At 42.5% G+C, this 25,586-nt stretch overlaps 1 protein-coding gene across 1 annotated transcript in view; it reads left to right on the top strand.

Moving 5' to 3' along the window:
* The window catches only part of ccser2a (coiled-coil serine-rich protein 2a), a 52,439-nt gene that overhangs the window by 15,458 nt on the left and 11,395 nt on the right, over positions 1-25,586 (top strand). Inside the window, 6 exon segments of the mRNA XM_079280598.1 lie at positions 5,220-5,313; positions 9,044-9,152; positions 9,269-9,449; positions 20,019-20,084; positions 20,231-20,350; positions 22,152-22,298. Coding sequence (XP_079136724.1) covers positions 5,220-5,313; positions 9,044-9,152; positions 9,269-9,449; positions 20,019-20,084; positions 20,231-20,350; positions 22,152-22,298 — 717 coding nt within the window.

The raw sequence follows: 25,586 nt of genomic DNA, 5'->3' as shown, positions 1-25,586 counted from the left end.
TCTTATCCCTGATATATTTATTTTGCCTCTAATTTTAGTCTTTTAAAAAAAAAATTTTTTAACAGTGTTGTTTGTGAACCTGTTTTGAGAGCATTCATTGCTTTCAACAGAGACCATCACACACAACTTGTGTCAACTGCTGTCTGAGCCATTCCCAAAATTACAGCCCATAGTTCCTATGATTATATATATTATGACTCCCTGTATTTTCCGACCACAGTCGTGACTATCATCACCATGCTGCTTTTTAAAGCCACTCTGTCGCTCAACTGGCCTCCACATATTACACATCTTAAATTGGCGAGTTATTGGTCCCCTGTGAGAGATGAAGACCATAATACACTCGCTGATTCCGAACATAAAAGCAGAACCACTTTTCACGGACATGATTTGGTTGCTTAAGTGTATTCAGATTGACTATATTCTACTTGCAGCTACATGATTAGCAGTGCATCTGTCTAATGTTTTACAACACTTCATTTCTGAGCGTAATCTCAAAACTAAAGTTAAAATTTATACGTGATCATTCTTTAACTTGTAGTCCGCCATACACCGGACTACAATTACCTTGATGCTTAGCCACACAAGTTCAACTAATTGACACAAGTTGTCTGCATTAAGACTAATCTAGTGATGTTCCTTGAACCTTTTTATTCGGCTAAATTCATTTGCTACCTATTCTTGCTTTGAAGAAGGTCTTTGACCGAAAGCTCACTTTATAAAAAAATGTTTTGCACATATTTGAGAGTGCAGATGCTTCTATTTTGGGACTTGATCAACAAAGAAATCATTTTCTAGGATGTGGATTGAGTTCCTGGAATCTGCTCCTGAATAATTTTAAAAGGACGTTTTAGAAAACAGAATTATTTTCGTGTTTGTTCGGGAGGAAGACGCGTTGAAAGATCAGTTTTTACATCAGATTTCTAAGACATTATACAAGATCAATCAAATGCATGAAGTATAAAGATCCCAATAACTCACACTCAAAAGGCATCCATCATTATATTCAAACTAAGCAGAGCACTAATTGTATGTGATACAGAGCAATAAACAACAAAATGAAACTACTTGTGTTGTTAATAACAGTAACTACATCTTAACAACAAACCCTGTTCAAACTGCGGTCGTCTTATACAACCTGAGGTTTCTGAGTGCAGCAGGACGTGTTGACAGTCTGTTTTATGTGTAAGGTGTATACACGATGGCACAGTACGCACATTATTGTCATTTCATCAGCAATAGACACATCTTGAGCACCAAACAAAATGTGAAAAAGATAAAACTGGAAAGACGCACTGATTTGAGGATTACCTCAATCTCTATCTAGCTCCGTTCTGCAGCTGCCATCACTCATCAAGCAATTTCACTCAAGTGTGCCTCCTCCGCACTGCTGCTGTTTCCTTCTCTGAAAGTTTGCCTGGGCATCGCATCACACAACGGAAATAAAGTGTTAATATAAAGGATACGGACATTTGTAGCAACATGCTTCTAGCAGGGGTGTAACTGTAAAATCACGGTGTGATGCGAGTCTGGTACAGTGGGAGAAATAACCAAATGCATAAGGATCCGTTTCGTTTCGTTTGAACAGACGGTAGTGCAAGTGTCAATGACATCTTCCTCTTGCTGGGGACTGACGTAGCATTCTGCCCGCTGGCAACTTTGGTGTACAATTTTCATGATAGAAATAAGGAACATTTCAAACACTTCCGTATTCCTCTGCGCAAACACTCTCCCTGAAGGCAAAGGGTCACAACAGGCTGTACAACTGAAAAGCATCTCTTATGCTATGAAATTGAAAATACAAAATAGATGTTGCCTCTTGGAAGGCTGTTATTTACCGTGAAACAGTATCACTATTCTAGCCAAAGTTGAAAGGGAAGAGAATGATACGAGAATCAATACAAAAACAGATTCTTTTTTTACATTTGAATTAAGATTTCCTGGTATTCTGTATTTTTCTGTGTGAACCCATAATTTGGATTCATTCTTTGGATATTCAGACTCCCACCACTCCTTCATTCCTCAAGCACCCAATTACCGCTGTAAGACCAACAAGACTTTCACAGTGGCTGTACTGGATTATCCTACATTTCACACATCTCACAAAGGTCTCCTTCAGTCGTACCACCGAACAATCCGATCGTTCCCGACGTTCAGTAAGACGGACAATAAGAAATCGGTCTTCGTCCAACAGCTGCAAATGAGTCGGGTAAATGGATTACAATGACATCTGGAAATGATCGAGGTAGAGGACAAAGCCTCCATCAAAACCACCAGCGAGTCCCAAGTCATAGAGTATAAGAAATGATTCGGTGACGTAGACGCGCTAATGTCACACAGGAGACGTACTCTGGTAGAGTAGCTCAACTGAGATTTCATTCCAAACTAATAGAAAGGTACTGGGCTGAAAAGAGCGTCTCTCTTCCTGTGAGACAAAAGAGAAGACAAAGACGGATGTGTCTGCGAAGAGTCGAAACACTTCTCCTTCGCAGTTATCGATTCGATTTATGTAACGCTGAAGTTTGAACAGCAAATTAGCCGCCTCCTTTGCCACGTTGGCTGTGTGGTGTACCACGATGCTAATTTACATGCAGCCCACGAATACCAAACATCTACCAGAGATCCTGAAGAGACGCACTCAAAGAAAGCGACGGTGTAGAATCAAGGTACCTAGTAATGAGCTTTTAATTTGCTCCACAAATCTGCTGTGCAGACAACTCGGGTCATTACAGGGCAAACTGTCAAAGAGAAGCTCAGCCTCAGAACTTTCCCAGCGAGTTTGAAGGTTTTAATCTGTGTCTGATCCAGCTGTGTTTGTTGGAAGATTCCTCTGATGTGGTGGGATCAGAGAGTGTGCCATGAAACGCGAGTATGTTGGAAGACCTTCCCTCGGCTGTTATGATTGTGAATGCTGCTCATGCTGCAGGCCTTTTGGACACCCGGTCCTGACAGATAGAAAATATGCATGTCAAATTATTATTCCTTTAGTGCGAGCAAGCTCAACAGCTACATTTGAGATGCATTTTGATAACGGCGCGTAACAGATATTGCCTTTGCAGTCGAATCCAAGCGTCCGAAATATTGTGAATGCACAGGACACACTGGATATTTGCTACTGAGCATTTGCTGTTCTGTAATATCAGTACTCATCCTTTCCAAAGACAACAAAGACAGTCAATGGAAGGCGCGACAGAGAAAAAAGAAGAATGTGTTTCACCACAATTTACTTGTGTGTACAGTATGTGAGCAGAGCGTAAGATGAAAGATGGGAATGAAATCTTAAATGTAACTGGCAATCCAATCAAAACACATTTCCCACCATAATGCTGTCGTCATAATGCAGGCGATTTTGCGAGCAATCATTTATGATACATCTGTGTCTAACTGAAGAGAAAGGGACTCCTGAAATGGCAAAATTCTTCTTTTGCGAAATTAGGGATTCATCACACTACATTTATTTCCTGCCTTTTTATTTTAAGTTTGCACAACTGTGATGAAAGTATGTGTAATAATGCACAAGATGACCACGCTGGATGCGTTTCGGGTTCATCCATCTGACGGAAATAATACAATTCAATTGTAACCAGCCCACTGAGTCTTTTAAAGGCCTTTCTCAGTTTGGGTGTTTTTCCACTTGCACAAGTGTGTGATTTTGCACTGAGCTGTGATTTTTGTCAAACCGCGTAGACACCCACGATAGACTCTTGCTGCTGGTGTACTGTACAGAGGGTCTTTTTAAACAGGTGGACTGTCAGACAGCTGAAAAGATCCAGAGATGAAATGTTTGGAGCAGAGGAAGAGTGCACTTATAGCTCTGTACTGCATCACAGGATCGCAATTTTGAGGTCAATATGTCGCTGACATTTTACTGTGCGAGTGTCTGAAAAAGAGAGAATATAAGGAGAGCAGAGAGAAACAGGGTGGAGGAGAAAATAAACATAAATCGGAAGACGGGAAGGAAGTGAGAGAGAATACAACAGACGAGTCGGGTCGATTTATCAAACAACAAAGATGCCTCCCACATCTTGGTTGACAGTATTTGGATGGCTCCAGAAGTGTTTGTTGTTTATTCTTTTCCCTTCATTATTCATTTTCATTACGCCTGAAACACTGAGTACCAGCCAGTTATCATGCGACACATGAGATTTCCTATAATGAGTCATTTTATGCTTGTGTCTTTTTAGTTGAAGCCCTGTCAATTTAGTTTCATGAAGCACAAAATTGCCTTGAAAAATAAAGCTTTGAACTGTTGATTCAGTCCTTTCAGTGCGTTGAATTATTCGGTAGACGGCAGCGCGGCAGTGAGACTAACTGCATATTCGGCGGCTGTGATGAGAAGTGTTTTTGATGCCTTTTCAAAGTGTTCTGTATCATCATTCACAATTGAGCGGTATTTTCCAGAAGTCTGTCCCGTTATCTGCTGATGTGTGGGGTAATCTGAGCTTCTGGAGGGAGAGGCTCATGTGAAACGGTATCAAAGACAAATGTGATTTACAGCCCTTCGTAAACTGTTATTGTTAATGACAAAATTGACAAATTACTGGGATTGAAAATTCATATTAATGAATAGATAACGAAACGATGAATGTTTAAATGTCATAATGCAATTTAAAAAAAAACGCCATGCATAATAAATGCAAGAGTTCATCATGATTTATTTTTATGAAATGAGATTACGTTACTTTGTGTAGGCGTTCCTGCTCTTGTGTCCAAACATTGTTCATTTGCGTAGCTACCTAATTCTCACATTCATGAATGAAAAGAGTACTGCATATCTCAGCATCAATTAAACCTCTGTGTGCTAACGATGTTGGAAGAGGTTGCCAATACCAGACCAAGGACAGAAGGTTCCTGGTTTAGATTTACATCCATTTCTGGCTAATTGTATGATTTTGGAATAAGGTTTATGTCCATACACACAAAACAAATGTGCTTGCAAAGCTTTATTATTTGCAGGAAAAGGCTTTTTTTTCTTCTTTTCTTTTTCCCATTTGTGCATTATGTGTTTTTTTTGTTTTGTTTCTGACCCTGCACATCCATGTGTCTGGCCCCTGGGCTCTAGATATTTCTATCCCAGCAGTTTGTTTTGCAGAACAAAATCCATTTTTTGCCCAGAAGCAGAATGATATAATGACTCGAATGCACCCATAATGTGCCTGTAATGCTATCTAATGCCTTACAATGAAGGGATTGTTACGTGATCATTTTGTGGTTCTCAGGATATCCTGAACAACCTGGAACCTCCAGGAAGTGGAGACTTGGACGATGATGACCTCATGCTTGATGTGGACCTCCCAGAGGATGGCTTGCATGGTCGGCACACACACACACACACACACACTGTGAGGTTATTCTATGGCCAATACAAATGCTTCAGTCTCGTTGGCGGGATGTTTTCCTCTATTTTCTTAAAAGTGGAAACCTCCAGCAGAACTGTTCCGATCATAGTTGTAAATGAATGCATTACCAAGGTCTTAGCATTCTATTTCCAGCAATATCCTTTTATGGCATATAATGGCTGGAATAAATAGAATCCTGCATTGCCGAGGGTGAATAGTTACCTCTGCTACATCCATTAAAACATCTTTTATTGGACACCTTGCTGTCTATTATGTGCCGTTACTCTTTTAAAATTTGGTTGCTGAAGAGTGATTTAATTGCCGCTCCACCACTGCCACACAACTGGCCTTTAATGAAAGATGGCTCTGTTTATATGAACAGATGCACACACACTTGGGTATGGTACCAGCCCCTTCACGGTGCATATACAGGCTTAGTGGGAGCAGACTTCACATTTGATTGCCTTGACAACGGCAGTATGGTATAGGGCTGGGCGATATGGCCTAAAAATAAAATCTCCGATTTTTTTACAAAAAATCCGATTCACGATTTAAATCGATTTTTCCCCCCACAAATTTTTGCAGATGACAGAAGCTGTTGAAAACAATTTTTTATTTTATTTTGTGATGATTTTCCCTCGTAGGTTGATAAAAATAAAGTGCAAACAAAACCTGAACATTGTAGAAAGGTGCCTGTAGTATACAAAAAGTATTTGGTCACTCTTTTGTTTGCCTGAATCATTTAAATATAAAATTAAATTAAAGATAACATTAAATGGCATTAAATAGTAGCCTTCCATTGTAAACAACTGTGCAAATGTAACTTTTGACAGTAAGCTTTTCTAACTGAATACACTGATACAAACACAGCATGAAATAAAATGTATGTGACCCTTTACCATTCACATTTTCAAAAGTCCAACATCTGATCTAACATCAACATAACATATTGTGCACAGTAAATAAGTGCATGTAAACAAAATCAAGTGCATTCACAACATAACCAACAGTATTAAACAGTAGTGCATGTTTTTTCTAAATATTTTTTGCCAGGAAGACAGCGTCGCTTGTGCTCCCGCGGTCCTGCTCCCTCCTCCGCAACACTTCTCCCACTCGGCGGCATGCCTCTGTTTGAGGCTGTTTGTTCTGTGTCAGATGACACGAACCCGAACCATTTCCAGACCACCGAAGACACATTCTTCCCTCTCTTAAGAACGAGAGCTTCACTGCTGGCCGCCATTGTTTTCGTTTGTAAACAATGCGCGCGCACTCAACTACGGGAACCCAACGGGGGGAGGGGTGGGGGCGATTTTCTCGATTTTCAATAAAACACATCGCCTTAAAGCACACATTCGAATTAATCGATTAAATCGATTTATCGCCCAGCCCTAGTATGGTATATACATGACTGATTTAATAGCGCTCTATTCCACACAACACCTCCCCCTCCCATCTTGATACCATATCTATCTCAGCCTTGGAGTTTTCTATTTTGTGAATATAATCAGTTATCCCAATACCATTGAGTACAATAGTGTCTTTGTAGGTGTCAAAGACAATCGGGTCAGATTATTAACACATACTAATAGTGTTTACAGCGTTGTGTATTCATTGTGTGTCACAAACATGAGCGTGAGAAGGGTTGAGGAAAATGAATGTAATTTGTCATGACTCATGAGCCACAATGAATTATAGGAAGTGAAGTTTCTCTTGTCAGCCCTGAATATTGGATGATACGTTTATTGCACACGTTGAATTACCGACATAATGCAAAGGGCACGTATGCCTCGTTGTTGTATATGGATGGGCACAATCACATGCACACACAGTGGCCAGTTTATTAGGTACACTTTGAAATGCAGTCCACTGCAACAGCTGTGCAGTAAATTCCACATTTATCAAGTCCCTTATGTTCAGCTTATGTTGGAAGTGTTTTAGAGGTGTTGATTTGACTTTATGGTCATATTGGAGGTTGTTGATTGTTGTGCTGTTGAATTGCATTCTGTTACACTGAGAGGCATTTCTAATATTGAGTCTACCCTCAGTGATATAAACTACATCCTCCAAAATGACTATAAAGTTGGATTATTACTTCTCGAAAACAGCTTCAATAGAAACTGAACACCATAATCTTCACTCTGGTAGAGTCTTTTGCAGGCCTGTTGTATTACACTGCATTTGTTTTCGCTAGGTGCGCCTAATAAACTTTCAACTGGCTATACATTACTGAGGCAGCTTTACAACCCTGATGTCATTCTTTAGTCTTTAAACCGTGCTCTCCTTGTTTTTGAGAGAAGAACACAGAGAGGGAGAGAACTGTTCCCTCCAGAGGAATGTGAATTGGAGTGTCATCCTTTCCTACTCCTTTTGGGGAAGCGGCCGTATTTATAGCGCCCTATGTCATGGCCGGCGCTAGGGTCATGAGAGTCTGAGAGAAAGCAAGAGTCCAGTTAGACCCGGCCCACAGGGCAGGCCTGGGAAGGGTGGTCCCTCCCTTCCAGAGACACCCTGACTCTGCCACAGAACAGGAAGAGGGGAAGGGGAGAAGAGGCCTCATGTCATATTTTCCTCCAGTCGTCGGGTCCCGTGACAGGAGAGAGGCCCCAGCTTCTTTCCCTTGCCTGCCGATGCTGCTTGGACACAAACCAGTCACCTTGGCTGCTCCCTTTCCACCACCACCACAGTCATTTCTTCCCAGCTCTAGTTCCTAGGGAGTTCCCAGAAAAACAAGGCTGTCAACAAAGACAGAAGCAGGCAGAGTTGATTTTCCCTCTCTGGCCCTTTAACTGCTCACCAACTGACTGGACAAGGAGTCATTTCTCTCCACTCTCTTTCTTAGTTTCTCTGCCTTTGTGGATTTTATTTTCCACAAGTTTACTTTTCAGTGGTCTTTTTTTCTGAGCTGAAAAAGGGTTATTGGAGGCGCTGAATTTTCCTGGAATGTAACAGTTCAGGATCAAGCAGAAGGTCCACTCCTGTGCTGTGTGGTGACACTCAGGGTAAAGTATTTTAACCACCGCTGCTGCAGCACTTGAATTGGGTCTTTCAATCTTCCAATATTTCTTTATCTCCCTTTTTCTTTTTCTCTTTCTTCCTTTTTCTCTCAGTCAAAGGACGATCTGGAGTATAGAAAGTCAAGGATCCTTTTGGTTTCCTGGGGGGGTCATGCTCTGTTAGTGGTCAATTTAGTTGCGGTCACAGTTCATTTCACAGCTATGTGCTATTGAGTGTCACTCAATACTGTGTCCTTTTACCTTCTCGAAAATGAAATGGCCCACCACCATTTGTGCGACACTTGAGAGAAATAAGAGAATGAGGCGGAGCAGATCATGATTTATATGCAGATATTCGAGAATAGAGTATCTGAGATATACACAGCAGCAATCATCACCATAAGCTATGAAAAACTCTCTCGCAGTGTTGCATTTTGTGTTTGTGTGTACCAGTGTGTAGTGGTTGTAATGGACAGAAACTGTCAGAGGAAAACATATTCTATCTTTTGCGGAATACTGCTAGTCTTTAACCACAAACGTGTTCTATTTCAACAAATAAGAGCAGAAATAGATTTTCTTAGACTTTGCATCGACAGCAAACCCCAAACACTGGTTTTTGATTGCACATTCGATATGATCTTTTATCTCTCACTTCGCCATGCACAGGTTTCTTTACTCTGGCTGACTTTGCTCTAAACTCTTCCCATATAGACGCTGACAGGATGTCCCACTTTGAGCGCTCAGAGAGGGCCGGTCGGCAGGGCCAGCGGCGCAGACACCATCGCTGGAGTGGACCCGATCACTTCTACAATGATAGCAGGTTGTTAAGGCCTGAAAGATGAATACACGTGGCCAGAGAAGAAGTCAAAAGTAGATTCTGTTCTTCTGTCTGCCTGACTCTCTGTGACCGTGTCTCTCTTTTCGTCTCTTTCTCAGGGCCCATGTCGTCCAGCACTACGACGGTCTCAAGGCTTCAAGGATCTCTTCACGGCCGGTCCCACCTGAAGGCAGGCAGAGTGGCTACAAGGCAATGCTGGATGAACTCTCGCTCAAGCACATGACTCAGGACTGCAGCTCGCTCAAGAATCAGCTGCTCAGGCTCAAAACGTTACTACAGGTTCGTTCGACCCACAGTTGCAAAACGATGAATGAACACGAACATGAACACTTGCATGTACCAAAACGTGCAGTTCTGCAGGACGGCAACACATACAAAGACTCAACCGTGGACCTTGAAACTCTCTGACTCTTGTGGAAAGAAAAGTCTTCCCTAGGAGCGTGGAGCAGGCCAGCACACGCGGTACTGATAGCTTTTCAGCAACACGGCGCTAAAAACGTTACCGAAACTGGTTCACCGTCAGAAAGGATTTTAATCCTGCTGTTACAATTACAGTTATGCAATGGTGTACATTAATCTTTGAAATATTAAACAATGAACCCCCCCCTTGGAAAAAACCTCTCCCCGTCCCAGGACAACACGTCTTCCCAGGACTTCTACGTAACAGGAGAGGAAAAACGCTTGACTATCCCCTCCCTTATATTCATTCGCGACTCCTCCCCTTTTATCTATCTCCATTTTTATTGGCTGCCTACGCTCACTCCTCAGTAAACGCCTGTCTCTGCATCTCGCTCTGCCTGCAACAAACACATTCAAATCCTGTCAGTTATGACTTACTCCCTTGTATAATCCTACAACACTTTATGTTTTTCTTAATTATGCATTCCCAAAACCCTTATGATTATGACTAATTATGAACCTTAATTATGAATTATTAAACACTATTATATCTACTAATCACCCCTGTTTTGCTCAAATTTCTTACAATTCCCCCCTAACCCACAGTTCACTGTGAGTTAGTTACGCGAATGTAGTAAGTTACTCAAATGTACTTAAATGTTGTTAGTTTACACAAATATCGTTAGTTACTCAAATGTACCTGGAGACCTCCCCCCTACTCAATCCAGGAAGAGGCTCCCTATCTATCTAAACAGAGGCAAACAATTCATGCATACAGATAACATTTCAAGTATTTCTGTTCAGTCCGTTTCAAAATTGAGTCCGTAAAAAGAAGACAAAGAAGAAAATTTAATCCGTAAAAAAGGGAAAAATTGAGTCCGTAAAAGGAAGACAAAAAAGGAAAATTTGATCCGTAAAAAAAGGGAGAAATTGAGTCCGTAAAAGGAAGACAAAAAAAGAAAATTTAAAAAGGGAAAGATAGAATCCGTAACAAAGGAAAAGATCGACTGCGTTGAAAATCACTGCCTTCCATGTCTTGGGGCTGGCAGGATCAGGATACAGCCTGTAGGCTAGAGAACACATACTGAGAAGCCTTGACTGTTCTTTTACACCTGTCAAACTTACATTTCTTAATCTTTACACCCTAAAATCCCATTATAACCCATTAAACAAAAATAAAATCTCAAATTACTCATCCAGAACAATCAGTCTATTTCCCTAATTTCCAATATCTCACCGGATGTGTTAGAAGTCCATCTGGGCCTTTATCAGGTCCTTCAGGATCTCCGAGAGGATGGTCAGGAACCGCTTGTGAAGTTCCGCTATGGCACCGCTGGTGGCCTCATCTAGACTGTGGCCATCAGAAGCTCCAATTCTCCCTCATCCTCGACACATAACTGGTTGCCCTGGACTGGTGTCTGGCTCATCATTGAAGCAATAAACCCCTGTAGAAGTCCACGGATGCAAGGGAACCCACATCCACAGACGACTAGGAGGCCTACGACGACAACACACAGAGTAATTACGATTGACAAAATTGTATGTTTCCACTTGCCAAACATGCTCTCCAACCAGTCGGTGAATGGATCAGCGGCACCAGAGTTCTCCGCTAGCTCTTGGCTGAGTGCTGTCAGTCCCTCCAGAGCCCTGGTCACCGATCCATCAGGAGCTGTGTTATTTGGAATGAAAGTACAGCAAGCAGTCCCAAACATCTGACAAACGCCACCTTTCTCTGCTAATATCATATCTAATGCCATTCTGTTCTGCAAGGTCATTAAACTAGTCTTCGCCAGCTGTGCATGCAGTCCTGATATGGCATCTCTGGTGAAGTTTACAAAACGCTGTTGGTTGTAGTAAATGTAGTTGATCCAATCGACATTTTTATTAATCGTTACCCACCAGAAAAATGCAGATTCAAAACCGGCAGCTATCTGATTTCTGGCTTTGAATTCATCCGGCACCCCCCTTGGCACTCCTATGCCATCTATGTATACTTGGTCATCGAAGGCTCCCTTCGGCCTACCAGCATCTCTTTTGGATCTTCTGTTGGCATGTGGGTGTGGAGAGATGAGTTCTTTATATGTTACATCATTGACAGGCAAGATATAGAATGGTAATATAAGTTGCACCAATGCACATCTGCCTGTCCAATCTTTAGGCAGGATTGGATATATGGTTCCTCCTCCACACCACCACCATAAATCAGCTCTGGGTGCTGTCTGTCTTAACACACTGTTATATAGATAGTCGCTAGCATTGTGACTGTTGCTACAATTTGCTTCAATAATACTGCCTACATTGGGCCCCATAGCTGTATCTGAGACTATACAATCAAATGGACCCTCTGAAACCTTGAACAGAGGTGGGGTATTATATTCTACAGGCGGGTAATCCCAGTGCAGCCCCTGACAAGTGTGATGGAGGGGCAAAGTGTCATCAGTAAACAGAGTTAAAATACAACTAAATTCAGGGCTTAGGGGTCTAAATCTTGAAGGAACTGGTGTTGCTAGGGGTCTAGGCCCTGAACACACAATGCAATCTGTACTTCTCTGACTTGAAGCCGTATACTGTACCCACCGGAGCCATAAATTCCCATCTGCCATCGCAGTTTCCACCCCCGGTACCTCATTCTCTGCATCAGTCGTATGTCGAACCTGGTCATCCATGATCTTTTTGGCAGGCTTAACAATGACCCTAATAAGCCCTTGTGGAGCAGGACTATCAGTAGTTGCCTTTCCCTGTACTACGTAAAGTCCTCCGTCAGTCAATTTTGGGTCTGTTAAGGTAAGTCTTAAAGGATTACATCTACCCACCCCTTTTCTACACATGTGATAAGAAGCTGGGGCATTTAACATCTTTAGTCGGTCTTTAAGACCTGGGTTGGGGTCTTTTCCTAAACCCCCGCCAGCTGTGTTCATCGTTGCCCATCCCCAATCTTCACAATCACAGTTATGATACGATAACAGCTTACCATACTTATTTGTGGCGGGCCCACACTCGTCAGTTATGATGCACAAGGTCTTGGACATCCAACCGTAGGTGTGTTCATACCTGGGACAGGAAACGACTTCACAGAAGTCGAACTGGACCGTTGATGTTGTACCTTCTTTGAACGTAAGAGTGAGAGTTACATTTTCATAGGTGAGTGTCGTCGGAGAAGCCTCTCTACGTGGTCTGAGATTGGTTTGATTAGTTACTGAAGCTAAATTTCGAATCCTGATGTAGTCATGCATGTGTTCTGGCTCCTGTCTGTGGTTAATTCCCCACACTAAGAGGGAAACTACTGAAATCAGGAAGAAAGCAATTACAGACTTCCATAACCTACTGAAGCTAGAGTCTCCCAATGGAAGGCCTCGCTTAAACTGTGGGGGAAACGTCATTGTCAGTACTGTCTAAACCCTCTTTTGAGGTGTCTTTAACTTCAAATTTTGCCTGTCTGATGTTCAATCCTGTCTCTGCGAGTGTCTCACTCGTTACCTTTGCTGCTGCACAGTGTGTGAGGTGGTGCCAAGTAGCTCCAGGTTTACCTTTCACCTTTACTGCATGTGAGGTTGCCAATACTACCTCCCATGGACCGGTCCACCTTGGTTCACTCCACTTGCGTTTGTGGACTTTTATCCACACCAGACTGCCTGGTGACACGACAGGAGGCGGCTTCCTTTCGTCAGCTGCTGCTTCTGCGTTTGTCACCTGAGAAAACAAAACTCGGCTCATGTTAGTTAGCGCTCTTGTGTATTCCTCAATTTCTAAAGTTAGCAAGTCTAGGCTAGGTCCATGGCTACTGGTCCGTGGTGGGCCAGACATAGTAAGTGTGTACTATTGTGTTCTGTATTTCTCATGGACATTAGTGCCAAAGGCAAGGCGTCTGGCCATTTGATAGATGTGGTGTGACAGATTTTAGCAATTTTCCTTTTTAAAGTTTGATTAGCTCTCTCCACTATTCCCTGAGATACTGGATGATAAACTGATCCAAACCTATGTTGGATTCCTAGACACTTTTCTACTGCTGCTAAGTGCACATTAGTAAAATGAGAGCCATTGTCTGAATGTATAACTCTCGGGAGACCATATCTCGGAACAAGTTCATTCCTGAGCCACTTTACCACTGTTGCACCATCTGTTTCTTGTCCTGAAGTTTTCTATTGAGTTCTCTGTCAGCCTCTTTTATTTGAAGTTTCAACAGTCGCTGCGTCATTCTCTTTATGTCATCTTCTCCACTTGTCTCCTCCGCTAGATGCCTTTGGGTGTAGTGAGTAAGGTGTTCTCTCCACATGGCATCAGTCATGTTACTCAATCCCACTACTCCACGCAGTGCTGTTCGTACTGTTGGGGGCAGGCCCTGCTGTACAGTGTGCCGCCATACAACAGTGGTGGCCTCATCGCTGTCATGTCTCCCTCCTGTGGCCATAAACCACTCTACTTCAGCTCTTTTCAGATACTGATGTGTCTCTTCCTCTGCTTTTATCTTCAGTCCAGAAAGAGAGTTCATATTGGGTTTTGTGGCCCAGATGCCCCTCATTGCTGACCAGAAAACTCCTCGGAAGTTGTCAAATGAGGTTTCATCCCCCCTATTGGTCGTTCCTGTACTTACTTCCAAAATATTCAGTTGGGCTGTTCCTTCTGTTCGGATTATCATGGCACGGATGTCTCCCAATGCCAATTTATCAGCTGCTGTGAGTTTTTCAAAGACACGGATCCACGGATTGGCTCCACCGGCCAGCGGTGGCAACGCCTTTTCCAGTGCGTCCATGTCTCGATGTCCCCATGGCACAAACTCAGCTTGTCCGTTGGATTTTACCAGCAGGGGGTACTGTTGGGTATGGGCTAATGGTGTCATCTCACCTCTTACAGGATAGATGTGATCTCCATAGCGCTCTGGTTGACGCCTGTTCCTACTGGATCGTCTGGCAGGTGAGCGACCTCCATCTTCTCCTTCTGCTCTCTTTCTTCTGTCCTCATCAGTGTCTTCATCGCCACTGGCGATTGCTGTCCGTCTGTTCTCAGGGGTGAGGAACAAGTAACCTTTTGCTTTATACTCACCCATCCTCAGATTCCCTTCCTTTTCCTCTTCACTTTTTTCCTGTCTTCCTTTCTTGTCTGATGTCAATTCTTGATGGTTTCTAAACCACTCTTGTTCCCAGATAAGTTGTTTGTCATGACGTTGTTCCCGGGGCAACATCTCTGGAGCTTGGATATCACCGAAGGGCCCTGAGGTCTCTCCTTCAGCTCTGCCACTCTTTGCCCCTTGCTGGTCATGGCAACTCTCTGGAGTACTTACCGTCACTCCTGTACTGTCAGTCTGTGAGCTGATGTCTTCAAGCTCGTTCCTAGACCTGCGTCCCTCTTCACTCTCCTCTTCCATATCCAATGTTCCCCCTTTGACTCTGTAGACAGGTGCTTGGATTGAGGGATAGATTGTTCTCTTCACTTTCACATATGGCGGGGGAGGTGAGGAAAGCTCAGTCTGTCCATGTGCTTCTGTCAGCACTGACGGGTATACTGCTGTGTTGCCAGGGGTGTCAGGTCTGGGAGTGGTGGATTTGAAGCCAGTCTCCTTCAGGACCTCAGGTAGTCCTACTGCATCTGGAAGGGTGTTCGGGTCGACCGCTTTCCAGTACGTGAGCAGACGCTTGGTATCTGCACACCTCTTTTCTTCCATATTGCGGGCCCTGCTCCTACCTAATTTGTTCAGGCGACCGGCTCCCACATGATCTGCAACAGCGTTGTTCCTAGCCTTCGCAGCTTCTCTCCACACTTTGCATCTGTGTTCAGCCGTGGGTGCCGTCACCGTTGGAAACCACCCGTTCCTCTGCCACTTCTTCAGATATTTTCTCATCCTCTCCCATTCCTTTCCCCTTTCTTTGGGCACCGTTTGGTCCTCCATCCTTTCTCTGGCTCTTCCCAACATTTCCTGAGCAGTTAAGACGGCCATTCTATCTCCTAGGTGAGCTCAACGTTCACACACCCGTCGTAGCACCGTCCCCGTCAAAGTCGATTCTTCGGAACTGTGTAAATTAGTAAATGTACCAAAATTAGTCAAGACGGGATACGTGAAGAAATTTTGAACCAAAATTGAACCTAGAACTCTCAAACAAATGCAACACCTAAATCAGAATCAAAATCAGATCCTAATTCGAATTCAAAAGGTTTAAAATCAAATTTACGCTTAAATTAAAAAATCAATAATCAATCAAAAATCAATAATTAATCAATAAAATCAATTAAGATTAAGATTCCAAATCAAATGTAAAATCGAAATTAAAATGAAATTAAAAGTTAATAATTAATCAATTACTAATAGCAATAAAAAAATCAATTAAGATTACGATTCCAAATCAAATTTAAATGGTTTAAAATCGAAATTAAAATGAAATTAAAAGTTAATAATTACTAAAAGCAATAAAAAATTATCAATATCAAAATTCAAATAGTTCAAAATCAGAATTAAAATTAAATAAAAAATGAATAATTAATCAATTAAAAAAAAGCAATTAAAAATTATCAATATCAAAATCTAAATTCAATAACTGTATTCAAAACATTCAAACAGCAAAGCCAATGTAAGTCAAACTACAATTACAATCCACACTGCAATCATTGACACCTCAGCAACACCACACAGCACAATAATAATCACATTTACTACTGAATCACTATTAAGTTAAAGAATTGAAGGAGCACAACTGAAACCATTAATCTTTGTTAAAATGCTGAATTAAAACCAAAGTCAACAACTAAAGTTATAATGCTTAATTAAAACTAAAGTCAGGATGTAAGCACAAAGGTCATAGACAATGAATTTCTAAGACTGTTTTGTGTAATTTATCTAGGAAGCCACTGGGTGGCATAAAACTATGCTGTGGTTGTCTCTCTAAGCCACCAGATGTCAGCCTTTTTAGTACTAATGTAATGACAGATTCAAAACACTAGGTTTAATATTATTATTATCATTAACTAGCAGTTACTCCTCCTGGTCACTAGTTGGTGGAGTTGCTTTCTGGCGTTTTCTTCTTCTACGGTTTATCTACCTTCCTGTTTACATTCAGCCTTTGCCAGCAAATATACTACGTAAATGCTAACGGAATATGCTAACGGAATGCTAACAGCAAAAACGGAGCTTCTAACGGAGCATACGCACACACAAGTTTCACCAAAATCCCACACTTTATTTTCACTCATACGCCTTCTGTCTCCTCTCACACTCCAGCAGTTATTTTCTTTACAAGCACTTTTATTTTTCATACACAGTACAATAAACCCGGAGCTACGTCGTAGCCAACGTTAGCTCCTCTTATAGCTACCACAGGTCATGCAACGGTATTCATCATGTTAAACGTATTTCCACGCTGCTAAAACACAGACTAGTCACACGTATTATTGGACTTATTTATTCATCAGTTTAAACGTATTTCCACGCTGCTAAAACACAGACTAGTCACACGTATTATTGTTTTATTTTAACTTAAACCTCCAGTTAACCGGCTTTCAGCTTCTCCAGACCCGAGGTCATTGTTACGTTTGATCACGAGTTATACACTTCCAGCGTCACCCACTCGCCCAGTCCGCCTAGTACCGCCAAAAGCCGTTATTCTACGTATTCTGAATCATCCACACGACTCTCTAATTATACATTCACAGCCAAAACAAGCGAGTGTGTCTTTCCTGAAACCACAGCCTCAGAAGCTAACTCCCGCTAGCTTAGCTCTCTACACAGCGTATGTTTTCGAGACCCGAAAATTCATGCACGAGACCCGCAAAGGTTTGCAAGCCAAAGCCGGAATGTCACAATATTTCAGTCCGCCAAGTTACATACCTGCTTTTGAACAGTTGTCAGCACAAACCCAGCCATGCACCCCAGAGCTGGAGGATCTCAGAGCGATGCAAAGCTAGCCCGCTCTAGCTAATCAACTGCTTGGTACCAATGTGATGATTTACTTACATACATACACAGCGCTGTCCGTCTTTAATTAATTCTTAGGATCCTTTTACTCTTGACTTGTCCCTTTAATGCATGCTACAAATATACTCTCATTGCAAACTGCAGCTAGCTCAGCTCAAAGCCTGCTCACACGCGCCTTTTTTTTTCACACCTTCTCACAGAACAAAGGCACGTTAGCAGGGCCAACACCGGCCGGCCACATCTCCAAATAAATTGTCCTATAACTACCTAGACAGACTTCGTTAGGTGCTGTTCTTACCTTGTATTGGCGCCTTGGAGATGTAGGTGGCCGATGCCGTCCAGCATCCGTGTCTCGTCCCGCAAGCTACCTCCTGGATCTGGCTCGCCAAATTTGTGGAAAGAAAAGTCTTCCCTAGGAGCGTGGAGCAGGCCAGCACACGCGGTACTGATAGCTTTTCAGCAACACGGCGCTAAAAACGTTACCGAAACTGGTTCACCGTCAGAAAGGATTTTAATCCTGCTGTTACAATTACAGTTATGCAATGGTGTACATTAATCTTTGAAATATTAAACAATGAACCCCCCCCTTGGAAAAAACCTCTCCCCGTCCCAGGACAACACGTCTTCCCAGGACTTCTACGTAACAGGAGAGGAAAAACGCTTGACTATCCCCTCCCTTATATTCATTCGCGACTCCTCCCCTTTTATCTATCTCCATTTTTATTGGCTGCCTACGCTCACTCCTCAGTAAACGCCTGTCTCTGCATCTCGCTCTGCCTGCAACAAACACATTCAAATCCTGTCAGTTATGACTTACTCCCTTGTATAATCCTACAACACTTTATGTTTTTCTTAATTATGCATTCCCAAAACCCTTATGATTATGACTAATTATGAACCTTAATTATGAATTATTAAACACTATTATATCTACTAATCACCCCTGTTTTGCTCAAATTTCTTACACTCTTATGTTTGTCGTCGTTCTAATGCCGGTTATTCTTATAATTAGTTTTAGTATCGTAAACTGTCTGGATTTTAGTTTTGATTTCAGCTGCTGCTTTGTCTGTTAAATGCCGCTTTGTATTAGTTTGCTGGACTGTTCGATATAATAATTATCTTATTGGGAGTATACTGCATCGTTGTCCTCAGGTGTTCAGTATCAGCAACATGAGAAGTATTTTCTGACAAAACTGAACAACGCTAGTTTTATTTTGAATGTGGTTCCACATGAAGTAATTCAAATGTTTAATTATATCGGTTTAATGAGAACTGTCATCGCACAGTGCTGCTGCCCTGTATTTAAACAAAGAAAGATGTTTTAGGTGAAGAGACGTTTTAATGTGCTGCATATGAAGCGTCAAAATATTTTCTTTCAAGATATTAGAGGCTCTGGGCATCCTTCTCTTTAAATGCACATTATGTGATCTGTAGTTTGCATATTAGCGTGCGTACATGCATATAAATGTCTGTATCTGTGCTTGTGTGAAACTGATAACGTAATAGATCTTTCGCCGTCAGTTTGTCAGTCTGAGAATTCCATTTAATGGGAAGAATAGAGGGTGATAGGGAAGGAGAGGAGAGGAAAAAAAGATGTCTGCTACAGAAATGTGCTCTTGCATTTGAGATGAACACACAAAACTCACAACGCCATCGCTGACAATGCACAGATCACTCTGCACACGGAGTGCAAGGAAATTATCTTGAATGCCTCGACTCAATTTACCCTCTACAACATAAATGTCACATTTTAAATCAAATGTCTCCTGCAGATGCATTGTGCTCACTGCAATTAGTCCAACGCTTTGGCTGTATAGCCGCAGGAGGGAAAATACGTCTGTCGCCCCATTAGTAAGCCTGTTCTTCAAATGAGCCTCCAGCTGAATCCTAATTGATCTTTGCTTCACAGTCGGTGATATAGAACTGCTGGTTGTAACGAAATGAATCTTCCTCACCGGAATATGGAGCAGATGAAATGTAGTCTTGAAATAAAATGTATATTTCAGATGTTGACTGAATATTTATCAACTATTTGATTCATTTTAGAATGAGGAAAACTTCCATGAAAGAAACTATTTCACATCGTAAATTCAACACCTTTTTGTGACTCCTGGCCTGATTTTAAATATGCAATTTCACAACTTTTTTATGTGCTCAAATGACCTGTGATTGGCATTTGTCATTATTCTTGATCACCAAACATTAATTGGTAAAATCATCAAAGAATGTAATTAGAGTGTTGCGTCACATATTCTGTCTAAGTGTGGATCTGCTTTGGAAAGCAAAAGTACTGCATACAAACTTTTTTTTTATTTTTTTGTATTCCGTGAAATAAATGAATTTAAAGTTTACAGCAACACTCTGCCTCAGGTGACTGACAGTTCAGGGCCAGCAGAGCATATATGCTTCAGACTAAAGTTCTTCCACTGTAGAAAATATTTTTCTCGAGGCATGCCTAAGGCAATTATCATTGATCCAGCTCACCGTGTGTGTGTGTGTGTGTGTGTGTGTGTGTGTGTGTGTGTGCGCGCGCGTGTGTGTGCTTCTAGCTTGAGGATAACGAATCTCCAGCAGATGTTCCTGAAGAGGTTGAAGACAATACCGCTGCATCACAGGTAAAGAAACGTCATCTTAGGTTTATAGCAGTGATTGATTGGAGATGCTGTTTACAAATATATATTCTTTATTTTCCTACCAGCTTCTTACCGAGGTAGTCCGCTACCACGGCAGTTTACTGTATGCGCGTGTCTTGTGTTTTCAGTCGGAGGAGCTGATTAAGGAAGTGCAGTTGCTCAGAGAGCAGCTGAGGAGGCGAGACCAAACTATTGCTCAGCTCACATTGCAGTGTCAACAACAACAACAACAACAGAGGGAACAAATGGTGAGTTTGTGTGAGCAGGACTGTTACACGTGAAAAGTATGAAGGCAAGAGTCTGAGAAAAGATCTGCACACTGTGATGATAGCTTCAAGCAAATATGCCTGACCAAGATCTCTGTTCGATCAAAATGTCGCTCTACAAATGATTTGCTGGGAGCTATGAGTACAGTGTGCAGCTCTTTTTTTTTTTTTTACCGTGGCAGGATTGACACTAGACGGTTGATGTTTTTATTTCGGTGAAGTATGCGAGTTAATTCTGTTTGATTAGTGAGATTAGAAACGGAAGCAAGATCAACATTGAGATGATTGAAAGCTTGTGCAAAGCAGAAATTGACCTCAAAGGTCAACAGATGATCTTTAGGAGGAAGGAAGAGCATGTCATGACTCATTCGTGTTTTTAATGCACAGAGTGGGCAGACAGAACAAGATGGAGAAACTGAATGACAACGTTGGATAGATTAACTGAAAACATGCAGTATATGAATAATGTACTTCAGACACGACCTGGACAATGGACACGCATGCATGGTTTGGACTTCATGTTTGCTGTTATGAAGGGGTTTCTACATGAAGTATTCATGAATGACATACAGCATGGGGGCGCTCGTACACTGTCACGTGAGCATACATAGAATATCAATGCAGGTTCATCTTCAGTCGTGTATTCCAGGATCTAGACGCGTGATCCTCGGGCATATACAGAAAGAAGATAAGAGGAAAAATATTTACTCTGCTGAGTCTGTCTTGGAAGCACCATGTGAGCAATCCGGGTGCGAGGTTAGAGGCATGCCGAAGATGGTTTGTGTTCTCATTTCCTCTGATGTCCCTGCAGGACAGGTTTGAACAACGAGGAAGCCAATGAAACAAACGCAGGGGAGAAAGTCTGTTGCTGTGTGTGTGTGTGTGTGTGTGTGTGGAGGGCTGAGAGGAGAGAAAATGAAACAATGGGAGAGAGAGGAGTGGAGCTATCGCAGACAGAAAACTGATTTCTCAGTCTGAATTGACAGAACGCAGCTTCCGCCGCCGTTGAGGCAGACTGCTCATGATTATGCGATTCTGCCATATATTTTGCAGTCGAGCACAAGTTGCTCTGCTCTTTATTCACGCATCAGAAAGAGTATGAGATTCTTACAGAAATGGTTACAAAATGATTTAGCGCACCTCATTGGTTGCTCTGTCGTTTATTTCTATGTTGGATTACCCGCTCATAGTAAAGGCTCGTAAGTCACGTGTATTACTCGCATCAGTTCGTTAGTCATCGTGGTTTTACCAGATGAAAAAGGAGGTAATTTTCTTGTGCTTCAAGTAAATATCAACGAGTTTAATTTACTGCAAGACCTTTCGCCATTTACCAACCTGGGCTTGATTTTCTCTGATGATTTCCCATCATGCCCCTCATTTATCTGTGGAGATACAGGATGACATTTCATTGCTGCAGCCTGGTAATATGCATTGATCTTTCAAAAATGCCATCAGTTTCATTTGTGAATTTGAAAGCAGCTACGTGAAGAACATAATGCATGTCATTATATCTGATATGTTACAACCTGCTGTGTTTACTGCTGCATTTAGACAACTGGTAATGCCAAATGCCAGATATAAAACCCAATAATTACATTTTTTTTTTTCATGCTCTTCAAAGTAAGCAGATGTCTTTTCTCAAGCATTTTATGATTAGAACGATTCATTGCACTGCTATTTGACTGCTCTGCAGAGTGACAAGGTTATTGCCAGCATGGAGTAGGAAAACATGGCCCAGGGTCTTTTCTTGATTGATTCATTCTTGTTGTTCTTGCCCCCTCAGCCTGCTCAAGGATGGCCGGTCAGGTGTCAGTGCCACCACCAGAGGGCTCCCTCTTCACTACGACAGAGCGACCGACAGCTGGACAAACGGACGCAGCCTCACTATGACAAGGCCACCCAGACGTACTGGAGACCACCAAGCCAAGCTGTGAGTCCCAACACTCACAGCGCACGTATAACGGCTCTCTTGAAGTGCTCAAAGGTTTTCTTAAATCTGACACTGGTTCAGAATAATAAGTGTGTGTCACCTCACTTCAACAGTCATCAAGATGTTATTAGATACCAGCACTCACATTGGTCCCTCGGTCAGTTTCCCGTTCATTTGCTGCCTCTCTCAGCCATGTCTGAATTGTTCAATGACTACATCATGTCCCCTCTATGGAATACAGTTTACTGGGTTGTCAGTGGGACGGTCTCGCACTCTTAATACCCAGATCTCACACCGAACAGGGAGTTGTGAGGCTGGTGTTAATGCTCGAGTGACTGAGACAGAGGAGATGAACAGTTGGCGGGTGGGATGTAAAGGGAGAGGGATTCATGGAGACAGACAGACAGCAAGAGGTGGAAGATGGATAGATATGTGTTCAGTTTGTTCATCAGCATGCCACACTAGCATGCTGTCTGGCAGCCAAGTATTGATTCAATAGCAGGAGTGTCACAGGGAGGATGCCTAGTAAACACTCTCCTAATTGACCTGCTCTCATCCTTCAGTGTATGATGCACACACACACACACACACACACACACACACACACCTAAAGATAAGATATAATAAATTGTAGAAATGAGGCCCGGTGAAACTATTTTATTGGGGTACACATGAGCTACAGAGGAAAGAAATAAAGGATGAAACAAGCTCACTAATAACTACAGTAGGTCCCTGCTTACCACGAGAGCATGGTCTAACAGTTGCTATGGCAACCATCAAAGCAGGGCCAGTTGTGCTCGACAGGAAGCGTCTCCGAGGGAACATCAACCTGTGACCTGGAGCGCCCGGCGTGCAATAACACGTACAAACACAGTTGAGAGTTTTCTCTCTGTTCTGTCAACTCTTCTCGTTTTTGTGTTTTGCAACCGTCTTCAATTTAAGTTACTTTTGTCGTCCCCAGAGTGGAGACCGGTTCCTCCGCAGCACTGTGGGGACAAGCACATTATGTTCGTGTCATTTTGTGTTTCTGAGCACGCGAATGCTCTAAGAGGTTTTTTGACAAGATAACAAGAAAAGAGAGCGAAAGAGGAAACAAATAACGGAGAGAACGGGATGTTTCTCTCTCTGTTATACTTTTACATTGAATCAAAGCTTTTGGTACCGCGATGACAGGTTTAGCACCTACAGCGAGCCCGGGTTCACGGTGTTCCTCAAACAATGCTTTGCTTTCACCTCCTGTTTTTCACACAATCCTTCAATGCCTTTTTCTAAATCTGTCTCTCCAGCGATTCTCTTTCTAACCTTTGCCATTTGTTGGACACACATTATTTTCTTTTTCCCCACTCGCACATTCATTGAGTCTGTATTTCACTTTTCACTACTTCTCCTCAAAACACACACACACACACCTTCATTGTTTTTTCCTCTTGCTCTCTGAAAGGCCATTTCCTGTTGATTTTCGGCTCCTCTGACATTTAAAGTGCCGCTTCATCATAGCGCTGGAGTAGCTCTTGCCCTGCGATAGTATTTTTTGAGTGCTCAGTTGAAAGGATCGGCCCAGAATATTTTTGATGTCAAAGGGCAGCAGCTATAATCTTTTTATAGCTTTAATTCTGATATCTAGTTGGCTTATCAGCAGCCCACAGGCTAATGTGTGGGACTGGGAGGTCCAGAGTCTTTCCTGCAACTTGAACAAGCGATTCAGGAGAAATCTCGCTGTGCTTTGAGCTCAGATTAACGGTAGAACAATAGAGTGAGCTCGTGGTCTATGACCCTTGGACTATATTTAAGGGCTTTACTGTGACCGTTCGTTATTCAAGCAGTTGATCTATTCTCTTCTAGAGAGCCATTCATTCCCATCATTTCCTTTCTGGAACCCAAACATTGTGGTCTGTCGCTCAGTAGACTGCTTTAAACAATTCCACTGTTTGTGATGAACTCATCTCAATCTGTGGGAAGGCTTTGGCAACACATCCGAACCGACTGCTTTGGGCACGAGCTCCCGCAGCTTCCCATTTTAATCGGCTTACAATCCAATTGTGAATTCCAAAAGCATGCTCGGGAAAAGAAGAAGAAGAAGAAAAACAGTCTCACAATATGGCGTGAGTACATATGAGCAGATATGTCTGTTAAGCAGAAAACAGTGGACACGCGTGTCGCAGCAAGCCGCACATGTAGAGTGGAACTGGAAACTACTAGAGTGTCACTTGTGGAAAAAGAACCATCTTGAACGTCTCCCCGGAGCAATCGCAGAAGCAGTTTTCTTCGCCTCCTCTGCTTTTCGCAACAAATAAAACATGAGCAGTATTTTTAATAATTTCAGAAAACTGTGTGTGTGTGTGTGTGTGTGTGTGTGTGTGTGTGTGTGTGTGTGTGTGTGTGTGTGTGTGTGTGTGTGTGTGTGTGTGTGTGTGTGTGTGTGTGTGTGTGTGTGTGTGTGTGTGTGTGTGTGTGTGTGTGTGTGTGTGTGGGTCTCTTGTACTCGGTGTGACAGAACAATGGGTTTAGCAGACTGAGGACCAGGGAGCAGACCTTGTTAATAACCCAGATAAACAAACATGCAGATGAGCAGCAGCAGTGAAACAATGGCAATGTTTCATCAGTGGCAGACAGAGAAGATAATTACAGCTGCCCTCCTCCTCCCTCTCTGCCTTTTTAAACATCCTCCAATTCACCTCTTCTTTGGTTTTTTAATCACTCCAGCTCTGTGTCTGTTTTCTTTCCTTCTGTCTTGCTTCAGTGATTCTCCCTGTATGTTGGTCTCTGTCATCCTTCCATTGACATTACCGCTCTACTTTTTAGCTCAGTTGTAATTCGATCAATTTGCTGTCAGAGAGAGAGAGAGAGACAGAGGGAGGACAGGGAAGGGAGAGGCAGGGGGATTTGAACAAGCTTAGTGATCAGTTTTAAGCTGTATAGGTTGAAAGAACACGTTTTTCGCCTCTCAGATCCTGACATTACGTCTCCACCCACACTCCCTCTGTCTGCCCCCTCGCATTACAGACACACCATCACACATGCACGCTCATCAACACGCAACGCACAGCGGAGTCATCTCGGACAGGTGAGGATTTAATTGCTAGAGTCTGTGAAGTGAGACGTTGTAGCCGAACCTGAGGTATTAGCTGTAGCCAGCCACGAGAAGCTCCGTGCAGTGGATTAGAGGATTAGCGTCACGGAGTCCTCTACATTCTGTTATTTGATGAAAAGGTTGTAGGATCACGAAGAACAACTTTTGACTTGACTTTTAAATTCTTATCTTACTTCGCAAAGTTTTGCTTTGGGACT

Source organism: Melanostigma gelatinosum, assembly GCF_949748355.1.
Source record: "Melanostigma gelatinosum genome assembly, chromosome: 12".
Taxonomy (NCBI): Eukaryota; Metazoa; Chordata; class Actinopteri; order Perciformes; family Zoarcidae; genus Melanostigma; species Melanostigma gelatinosum.
The sequence above is the reverse complement of the archived record's forward strand: the minus strand, read 5'-3'. Positions and strand labels throughout refer to the sequence as shown.